The sequence below is a fragment of the Orycteropus afer genome, unplaced genomic scaffold (assembly GCF_000298275.1).
Source record: "Orycteropus afer afer isolate SDZICR_OR568_19922 unplaced genomic scaffold, OryAfe1.0 scaffold00040, whole genome shotgun sequence".
In the NCBI taxonomy this organism is placed as follows: Eukaryota; Metazoa; Chordata; class Mammalia; order Tubulidentata; family Orycteropodidae; genus Orycteropus; species Orycteropus afer.
The window spans coordinates 4,703,021-4,714,231 of NW_006921627.1; the positions used below are offsets into that span (position 1 = coordinate 4,703,021).

Below are 11,211 nucleotides of genomic sequence, written 5' to 3' on the forward strand. Positions count from 1 at the left end.
TTTTAAAATAATCTTAAAGGAGTTTTTTATAAAGTGTTGTGGCTCACAGACCCATTTGCGGGTAGCTGTGAACTTTGGGAAGTTCTCCATAAAGTCTAAGAACGTAGGTAGTCTTTTGGAATATGAAGAGGCAGGAGCTTACCCCAATACCCTCATTTTCTAAAAGCTTTTACCTTTCCTTTTGTTGCATGGATTTGGTTATGTATTCAGTTTTTGCATTTTTCATGTTCCTTACACTTTTCCTCAAAAATATTCCATCAGCAGCAGCATAATCTCAGATCAGGGCAGAATTGTTGCTTAAAAAAAAAAAAAAGTTCCTGTCAATTAAAAACAAAAAACAAACTCACTGCTGTTAAGGCTATTCAACTCACAGTGTCCCCTCCTGGTTTCCGAAGTGGTATCTCTACAGAAGTAGATTGCCCAGTCTTTCTTCTAAGGAGTGGCTGGTGGATTTGAACTGCCAGCCTTCTGGTTAGCAGTCAAATGCCTTAGGCACTACGCCACCAGACCTCCTTCCTGTGAACTAGGAGTCTACTTATGAATTGCACGTAACTCAAAATATGGCCACAGGGAACATGTAAAAGAAACTTGCTAGAAGTAAAACCACATAGCTCAACAAAAGCGAGTTTGGTTTATTTGAATGGTTTCATTAAATAAGTCTACAAAGGTAACAAACCGAAGCACAAGGCGCAATCTTACAAGAAGCGCAACACCCAGAGTTAGTGCAAAATGTACAATTAACGGCTGCTGAGAAACCCCCAAGGTTTGAATTAATTTTATTATTTTTTCAAACAGTGTACATTGTTAAATATAAGGAAAACATTTTTAATTCAGAAAGATTTTTTTAAATGTGGAAAAAAGATACTCAAAGTGTACTATTAACACAAAAATAATTTAAACAGTTCAGTAGCACTAGTTCATTCCTCTAGGCTTCAGTTATTTCATCCACAGGAGAGAAAGAAAAAAATCAATAGTAAATGAAAACAGTTGTTCTTGTGTATGAGTGAAGAGATCTCAAAATTACTAAACCAAAATAATGAAATAACAATGTGCTGCATTTGGCTCCCTCGTTCTCTGATGGAAAAGATTGTTTCATTCCTCTTAGGTGGTCCATTTCTCATTTACATGGCACCTTTTTTGTTCTATCCTTACTCTTATCCTCTCCCCGAGAATTTTAAGCAGAGAATAAACAAACAATTTTAAAAGGAGGGCTTGGAACCCTGTCGGTGTCATTTCTACTTCTCATAAAACCTTCAGCTTTCATCTCAGATCTCTGGGGCCTAGCCAACTTAACGAAAACATGGCCCATAAAGGAACAAACAGTATCCAAATAGGAACCAGGCTCTTCTGATTTTTATGGTGATTCCTGGGATGTGCCATTGAGGTGGGTAAGAGGTTGGAAATATTCCAATTTCCCAACTAAGAATCTAGAAGCACCCAAAAAAATTAAGAGTCCTAGCTTCTTCCCCATCTTCAGAGATGATAAAGATCCCAAACAAGCCAATTAGGATAATATTTCCTGAAAGCTTTGTAAATAGAATTGTCCATCACTAGACATAGCACTAAATAATACTGGTTGGCTGCAGTTGTTATTTAAGGGAAATATTGTTTATATGAAAATGTGAGAGAATATCAGTTGCAATTCTAGAAATAATAAAGGTGGCACAATAGATTATAAACCTGCAACCATTTGGGCATCATATAGGAAAATGGGTAGGAATAAACATTCTTTCCTATAATTCTTAATTCAGATGTGAGTCTATTTTCCACAGAAGATAGTACCCCAAGCTGAGAAATGCATGGTACATGAGCAACAACAGGAAAGCAATCCAAACAGTTTTTCTTAGAGCAACTTTCTCCATCTGTGACTTTTCACAATCACATTTACCAACTTAAAAACCAGCCCCCCAACCCCCTTCATGTTCCGCCATTTCTTCTAGGTCTCCCATCTGTTCAAGCCCAGCTCAAGAAAGTAAGGCATGTGGCAATCGTTAGCCAGGCATCATGTAGCTTCAAAACAAGTCTGTTTCCCCATGCTTTAGCCTTTCTTTTTCTTTCACTCATTACACACCACCCTTTATATTTTAATTGCCCAATTTTGTTACAATTCCTGTCCTCACTGTTACCAAAACAGAACTTTCTGCTGTCAACCATTGATGCCAACTTAACTTCTCACCCTGCTCATCTTACACCTGCTCTAGACAAAATTGCTGAATGACTTAAAAAACAAAAACACCTCTCAATTTCCCTTTGGCATATCCACTGCTGGGGTCACATGGACCTAAGAGTTCCTTCCACATGCCCTCTGCTGATTTGGGGTCTGATGAGAAATTGATGCTAATGGCAGAAGCAGTAGAAGTCCAAGGCACTAAAATATCCAGCAAGCGATACTGGGAGAACAGAAGTATTCAAGTACAGTAATTTATACAATTTTACATTCACATTTATTTATCTAATACAATGGAAATACAAAGGAAAAAGTTAAAGTGTTTCAATAAGTAAAGGACAAAGCTAGCTTTTTTTTTTTGAAATTTTTAAATCTTTTGTATTTTCTCTTAAAACTACTGTTGTCCAACAACATTTATATATCACAGTGTTTCCACATCAAAACTGATGGCAAAGTTACATGTCCACAGGGAACTGAATCTTTTTTTTTTCCTAATTGCTGATGCTGCAGTCAAAGCTGCTAATATCTTTTGCTTAAAGCACTAATGACCTATCTTAGGAAAGGATGCCACCCCAGTCCCCTGGTATTTTTCACTGGGTTCTAAGGAATAAAAAGAAAAAAAAAAAAAAAAAGGAAGCAGGGCAGGAAAGAGCACAATAGATTTTTTTTTGCCTTGTGGTCTAGATTCTTGAAGAGTAAAGGATTTGGGGGTGGTACCAAAATTAAGAGCTTCAGTGACCTGAAAATACAGATAGGGCCTGGTTTTACACTGAGCTCTCTAGTAGCTTCCTAATAAACACAATTCTCTTCCCTGGCCCTCACTGTTAAGTATAGAGAAACAGGAAAGCATAGTCTAAAACTGCCCCATCCTAAGAAAGCTGCTTTTCTTGTCTCACTGTAATAAATGATGAAGGTGGGGAGGGAGATTCTGTCCATTGTGAAGACTCAAACCTGTACTAAAAACATTCCCTTTTGGTAAGAAATAACCAGTTAAATGCAGCACTAGTAGTTAGTATATAGGCTACTTTCCCACCCCCCCCCCACTCCCAGCATTCCATCTCCTGCCCCCAAATTTACTCAGTTAATGTCTCTAGGTCTAAGTGGTCCGCAGGTTGGAACCTGGGGGGTTGCTGATGGATTTCTGCAAATTGCTGATGTTGAAATTTTGTAAGGAGGCAGTTCCCACGGGTTGGAACTGGCTAAGTGGCTGTGGTGCTGGGCCACCTGTCCCACTCCACTGGGTGCCAAAGGGGGCAGCTGGAAAACCGTACTGCTGTGGGGGGCACATAGACTTGGTGAAGTGACCTAGAGAGGTAGCTGATGCTGCAGAGATGGGGGCAGAGCCACCCAGGTTTGAGGTCATGGAGATGCACAGCTGACCAGGTGCAGAGAACTTCCTTGCCATTCCAGGGCCCTGAAAACAAACAAGTATATGTAAAGTTTGGTGTGGGTGTTAATACACACATGGGTGTGAAATACATGGTACTGAAATACAATTCTAGAACTGAGACTATCTTAAAGGGTATAGCAAAATACAACCTTCCATAATATTTATTGACTCTACACTTATTAGGTAAAGGTGAGAATAACTATTCTGACTGGAACATGCACATGGATCAGGGTATAAAAGGACTAGAAAATTAGTGGTATAGGGAAGGAAAACAAAAGGCAGCTGGGCAATTTTTATCTTGTTTTGCTGCAAGTGTTAAAATTCATGTGCTACTAAAGGTGATGGCACAAAATGCAGAGTACGTAGTTTATATTGCCTCTGATTCAAATGTGTGCAAAGTGATCCTCTGGCAGATTAGGAAAATGGCAAAAAAAGATTTACCTCATAATTCATGTGTCCTTTGCTTCCTCTCCTGCCTGAAAGATTCATGGCATCTCGGGCCCAATTGTCTACCAACTTGTGCAGATCATCTGTGAACGTGCCCTTCCTGCTGGATGTTATAGCAGGAGGCTGGGCTTGAGGAGCTTGGCTGTTCACTGTTCCCCCGACGGTGTTTGTACTGCTGGTCCCTAGAAGCAAGAGAATGCAAGCATTAAAAAGAGCTTAGGTTATAATATAAAGAAGAGGGAAAACTAAGGATGATGAATGGCAAGCCATAAAGTGGGAGGATGAATTAGGAAGCCATGCAAGAAAGGAAGATGCCAAAGTTTTATTTAGCCATTTGCTTTGACATGATAGGGTAATGAGAATGGATTCATTTCAGGAGGTGCGCATAAGGATGAACAACTTAGAATGATGGGTAGGCACAAAGGGCAGGGACCTTTTTTAGCCTTTCACACAGCCTTTTAGAGTACTGCAACTGACTGCCAGTACTCTTTCTCAGCCATCAGGTTGACGAGAGAGGCTATGGTTAATGAGGCTAGTTGCTCTGGAATTCTTGTAGAATTCAGGGCAAAAGAAGAGGATTTCTTGTGTACTGGGCAAGGTTAAATTAGGAGAAAAAGAAATGCAAAGATAAATGCTTGGTCCAGAAGAAGATGGGATTCCCAAACTACTGGATATTGCCATATTCTTTTGTTATTTTTTAATAAAAAGAAGCAGTAAGAGAAAGTAGCAGCATACTCTATTCAAAAAACTTTTTCACCTGGACACATAAACATGAATTTATAAACATAGTTGGGAGAAGTTAAGCTTTCAGCATCTCCCAATTTCCCATGGGTAAAGAACCAAAATTACTCATGAGGAAGGAACTCTATGGTTAGCCTGAGCCATTCAACTCCAAGAAGATAAGGTTTTACTGAAGATGGCTTCAGTTTCAATTGGTTCAAGGATTCTCACCCCTTCTCCCCCTCTTCCCAGAACAGCAAGCACTCCCAGGTGGAAGCAGCAGGAACATTCAGCTCAGGCAGGGATGCAGAGGGGAGGAGGAAGCTTTGAGGCTTTGATGAAGGTATTCTATTCCTGATTTGATGAGAAAGAAGGAGTCTGTGTCCTGCCTGATTTCGGCTCTGCTGGAGGGCACACTGAAGATTATTCGAAGAGGCAAGTATTAAGGAAGAGGGAAAGAAGAGTCATGGTCTTGTTTTATGCCCCCCTCCCCAATCTCTTACCAGATCTCACATTTGCTGCAGAATATATAAAAGCTACTTAAGGAAGTTGTGAGCCATTAGGCCATAAGATACCCAATTTATGCTGGGCACTACAAAAGTACATCAATTTTCTTGCTTTTAAGGTCCAAGCAGCACCAGAGCACAGCAGCACACCTGAAGCCATCCTGCCATTTAAAAGCCCTTTATGCTGGTCTCAAGTCAAATTTAAAACCTACCTCCCAGGACATGGCACACACAAGCATGTCCGTGCTAGAGTAACAGCTAATTCTGAGGTGAAGCTGCAGAGTGAGGAAGGTTACATGCTTCTTACCACCACAGCAAGACACGGAACTACTGCAGGGTGATTTATCAGCTCATCTAAGTGCCTGCTGGAGCCACAAAGGGATTGCTAGTGCACATACGATGTTAAGGGAAGAGTAAGTTCTGGTACAGTATAGGAAATCCTAGTGGAAAAGTAAACAAGCACAGGGAACAGCCTTCTTCAAATAGCAAATGTGAGTCAGGGTGAAGTAGGAAGCACAGGCAATGAAGATGGGCAGTCATGATAGTTAAAGTAATCCAGAAAGCAAGCATATCACATGCATGAGGACTATCACCCTGTTTGAATGATTACTGCTTAGTGAGCTTGATGATGAGTAAGGAAATCAAAACACAAAACCAGAAATCATCACAAGTTAGCAGAGTTGTCAAAAGCCAAATACAAGTAGCAGCTCAGTAGAGGTTAACGTTGCTTATACACAATAAGCTCATGCTGGGAGTCACCTCTCTAGTCTGATGCTAGTCTTCCTTGATGGTGTGAGGCCCTTTAATAACCAAATTTCACTTTTCATTTTAACCTTTCTATTCTATTACATAGTAGTATATTCTGAGAGCGGGGCTTATGCCATGAGGGAGAAGCAATCATACAGTTGAGCTTTTTATTTTGGCTTCTGAAAATAGGATTCCCTGTTAAAGAAGGGAAGAAATGAATACATCCCCTTCTGACCAGAAATGAAATCTTGGGAAATGAAGACCTTGTTATAAAGTTGGGACAGAGGCCTTCCACGGTATACTGATTAACCTCTAAATCCTTTTCAGTTCTACTGAAAACACCTAAAAAGTAGTATATACTACTTTACCCCAAAATCTACTTTTTCATCTTCTCCTGCCATAATACACCCCTTGATCCCAACACCACCAGGTCCTACCTAGTAAGAGTTTATTATGAACCACAACTTACTGCTCAGTATCCCAAGGATGGACTTTTTGTTGACTCTACTCCAAACCCTAGAGGTGTCTTGCTGGATTGCTGAACTGCCTGCATTTTAATGAGATGCCATCAATTTAAGAAGCCAACTCTACAAACACTAAGCAGTGTTTTTCTCCTCATCACTCTAACAGACAACTCCCACTATGCTGTAAACTCTAAGGGCATGGACTTTTATATGCTTTGATCACTGCTAGCTTCTTGGGGAGTAGAACAGTGCCTAGCAGCACACACATACTAACTTAATGACTCTTTTTTCCCATAGCAGCTAGGCATCCCTGATTTCCCTAAACATATCCCTGACTGTCATAGAGGTAGGCTCACAGGGGTCATCACTGAGAGCATTGACTATGAGGTGATTTCTCAATCTGGAAAAGAAGCCAGTAGTGAGCAACTAAGCATGTTAAAGAAAATATTAGAAAAGGTGCAGAGATTAACAGATGGAAGTTAGGAACCAGGGATATGCAAGGCTTCAAGGAAACAAAGAACTCATGGTTAACAGGCTTGGCAATCAAGGACCAAAAGTAACAGAAAGAAAAGATAATTACTACAGAGTTGGTTGCAAGGACAGACTTTTTTCACCATCTTCCCTGAAGCACAAAGAGAGAGCAATGTGTTAAAGATAAAGAAACATCAGTGTAAAATATTTAGAATCTCCAAACAGCACATTAAAGCCCAGCAAGAGAAAACAGGAGGGGAGACAGACTGGTAGGACATAGTAACCCTTGTCAAACATAAAAGCTCTATGGGATTTAGCAATTGACTGTTAGCCTTAACATGGTTATCCAATGGACTGTGTACATGGCTGACAGAAGTTGAGTTCCCACACCCAATCTTTGTATTTACAAGAGCAATGCCCTGCATTAGGGTCCTAGGATAGGGAAGGAACTCCAACCTCTCAGGGCTCACTGCTTGAATTTCAAACATCCAAGCAGTCTTTCCACTGACCATGTCCCGCTTTCTGTTTCTTCTGCTGGGTTGTTAAAAAGCACTCAATTAAATGCATTAGCAATCCTATCATAGTTGGCTGTTACAATTTTAAGTTAATTTAAATTAGCTATTACATTTTCACATCCTAGGTACTACCTAGGTATCCTAGGTAGATATATGTACTATCTCTTTCCTTTTCAGAAAAATCTTTAAAAGATTGTGGAAAACAAGCAACCTCTAAACATAAATAGAGCATTAAGCTAAGCCGTGCTACCAAACATGATCTACTTTGAGGGCACAGAATAATGCATCCAAACCTAATAAGATCCCCATCCTGTAAGTAGCTGTTTTCTTTCCACATTTGCTTTAAGTCTGCCTCTTGGGATCTGTTCACTTAGGCTTACATGATATATACTGATGTGCCTTCAAGAGATGTAGGGCATCTCATTTTAGACCCAAAGGGAAGTGTAAGATTTAAATAATGGTACCCACAGCCTATCATTCTCTTATAGGTAAATGAGGCTTGTTCCTAGGAGACAGCAAGTAAAGCAGAAAAAGCATGGGCTCTGCTGTGAGACTAACACAGCCTCACTAACTGTACACAAACTACGTAATCCTTCTAATCATTTTCATTTGAACTAGGATAATACCACCTACCTTTCAGAATGTGATGAGAATTTATTAAATTAATAAATGTAAAATGGTAACCATTGTGTTATACTTCATTAAACAGTCTTGGTGTTCTTCCCTCAGATATTTCAGGCTGCATAACAGGACTGGCATGTCACATTCTACTTCAAAACAGCCACCTCCCATTATTAATGTCCTTTGATCTTTCTAAGTGGACATGCAAATTAGACGCTTATTCAAGTGTCAAAGTACTAATATGCTTGATCTAGGGTGGGCTGCCAGAAAAGCTGTTGGTCTGAGTCTTCAAACATTACACATACTTCGAATACTCATCAAGTGTACCAAATTGAGTATTATCTCCCACTCCCTTCTTTTGCTAAAGAGCCTTGAAATAGTATTATGTGAAGGAAGGTGGTAAAAGACCCTCTCTCTAGTAGAGCCAATCCATTACTAACTGAGGGTGGAAAAAAAAAAGAACAGGGATACTAGAAGGATTACATGTGTGAGAATGAGGAAAATGGAAATTCAATGTAATACACATATAGGCAAATTTGATGTACTTTCCTTTAAATTCTGGTCAATGCAGAGAACAAAGAGGGGTATAAATTCTTCCCAACATGAAGAGGTCTGAGGACCTCTGAATCATACTCTAAAACAGTGATGGCCTTAGTACATGCATTTAAAAAGCACTTCAATAACCACATCAGAAGTTTGAGGCCTTAAGAGATCTTTATCCAAACTCTACCACAAGTTTTCTATTTGAACCACATTATTTTAAAAATTGTTATTGTTTTAAATTTTTATTTCAATATACATTATTAAATGATTATTAAAATATGATATTAAAAATGGTATGTGCCAATTAAGCCCTGGCTACTGGATAGTCAGAGGACTATGAGTGCTTTCCCGAGTGCTACATGGTTTTGTGTACATAAGCCTAGTCGACATGTACAGTAGCTCTGAAAAAAATGGTATCTTCTTCATTTCACATGTGAGGAAGATGAGGTGGAAGAGGTTGGTGACTTGCCATTGGGCCTGTTTTTAAGTAAAAAGTTGAGAAATCTCAACAGTAAAAAATTTTCACATGCAGGTGCTGGGCTTTGGTCTCTAACAGAATAAATGTTTTATCAAAATAACCCCACTGAAAACTCCTTTTTGAATTACTGACTTTAAGGTGGTAGAGGAAAGTGGTTGTGGAAGGATTCAGTGAAAAGAGGTTTTAGCATCTTTGCAACTGGTAGAAGGAAAAAAAAGACTTCAATTTACTCTAAAAGAGAAGAATTGAAAAATAGGATGTATCTTTTATTTGCTGCAGGATGAAAGGCATCAGTGATCATAATGCTTTCTGTCACTTCTAATGCCAAGGCAAGGAGACAATATGACACACGACTGTCGAATTCGGCCTTCATTATTCTATATGACTCAGCAATCTATAGTCTTGATACCGTATCTACTCTCTGTCAAGATTTATGGAAAAAGTAACTTGATAGAATTTATTTTGAAGTTTATAGAAACCTATTATTATTTCTATTTTTTTTTTTTCAATCATAATTAACATGGGGACCCAAACTTCTGAGGGAAGAGCTCAGCCAAGCCACTGAGTAGATGACATACAAAGAGACAAATGAAAATGGACTGCGTGAAACATCAGATCCAAGCAGCAGAAAAACAAAGACGAGGAAGGAGTAAAGGTGTTACACACAAAGAGCCAAGCAGGGCGTACTCAGAAATCGGGTCCTCCTGCCACCAGGTTTGAATGTCACCTGCTCAGATGCACAGTTAAACTTCGCACAGCCTGTGAGAGGGGAAAAACAGGGAAGAACAGAGAGAGGAGAAGAGACAGAACACAACTACAAGATGTTAGAAACTTGAGGCTGGAGTGGTGAAATGTACTAAGATGGCACACAGAAGAACAAGCTTCTGAGGGGAGGGCAGATATGCAGCACAGGAAATATTAGGCCTTAATTCTCTCATTTGCAAAATGCTGACACTTTTCTCAGTTGAAATAATGCTAGCTAGTCTGTGCTCCTTATTAAGCAAGTACATTCATCCTGTGAAGAAACAATCCAAACTTAGTGTCTGTGATATTGTAGCAAAGGCAGCTAAATTAGTTATCTATGTTTTCTTTTATTCTTCTTCACCCAAACACCTACCCCTTTCAATTCTCATTCTAATAGTAGTAGAAGATCTTCCCTCTCTAGGAATGTTTTTGAATGATAATTTATAAACTGTATTTGGAAAATAGATGATGGCTAAAAAATTAAAATGTATAGCAATTCATCTTAACATTCCACTCTCTACTTATAAGTTAAAAAACATCTACCCTAGTAGGCAAATGCATTAGCTTTCATAAACTGCTAAACTTCTTAGAATTTGGTCTAGGAATTTGCACTCTGATTTTAAAGCATAAACCCCAAATCCCAAATGAACTATATTCATTTGATAAATCCTCCTACAGGTCTCCAGGCCGTCTTCTGGTCAACTGGCCTCCCAACCCATCTTAATCAGGCTTTTGTTCTAGACTGGCAATATATTCATTTTAATGTTTTGGGAAAATGACTGTTGCGTAACTTCTTACCTTGACCTGGAGCAGACAGGCTTGGTACTGAAATGGCACCATCACTTGTGAAGGCTGAATAGAGGTTGTCACTGGAGGGAGATGGCTTAAGGGGCTGTAACAGCTGATTCTGCCCAGTCTCTGGGATGCTGCCAGGAGGGTGGAGGGTCTGCTGGGGGTGCAAAACTGAAGCTGCACTCTGAGCAGACAGGTTACCTGTCAAAAGATAAAGTGCCATGAGGACACATACATTTTCCCAACGCCCTTAATAAGGTACTCTCCTTATTCCTTTTTTGTGCCACTGTCTGATGGGTCAAAAGCTGTAACAAATTAAAAAACAAAGGCCTCTCTGACAGGAAAGGAAGTGAGGAATGAATGAGAAGCAATAGGCAATAGGGCTGAGAGTAATGCTCTATATAAAACTATCCCACAAGATCTTTAGTTTTGGATAACTTAGATGGGTCAGAAGTCTGAGCTGAATAAGACAGGAACATGCAGTGGATATAAGATAAACTGCATTTTCCGCCTAACGTGGATGAACTTGGAGGACATTATGCTGAGTGAAATAAGTCAATCACAAAAGGACAAATATTGTATTAGTCCGTTATTATAAAAGTTAAG

At 39.5% G+C, this 11,211-nt stretch overlaps 1 protein-coding gene across 1 annotated transcript in view; it reads right to left on the bottom strand.

Moving 5' to 3' along the window:
• Positions 1–3,263: 3,263 nt before the first annotated feature.
• The window catches only part of WNK1 (WNK lysine deficient protein kinase 1), a 206,208-nt gene continuing 198,260 nt past the window's right edge, over positions 3,264–11,211 (bottom strand). The window contains 3 exon segments of the mRNA XM_007937044.2: positions 3,264–3,581; positions 3,999–4,186; positions 10,612–10,806. Of these exon segments, the coding sequence (XP_007935235.2) occupies positions 3,264–3,581; positions 3,999–4,186; positions 10,612–10,806 (701 nt within the window).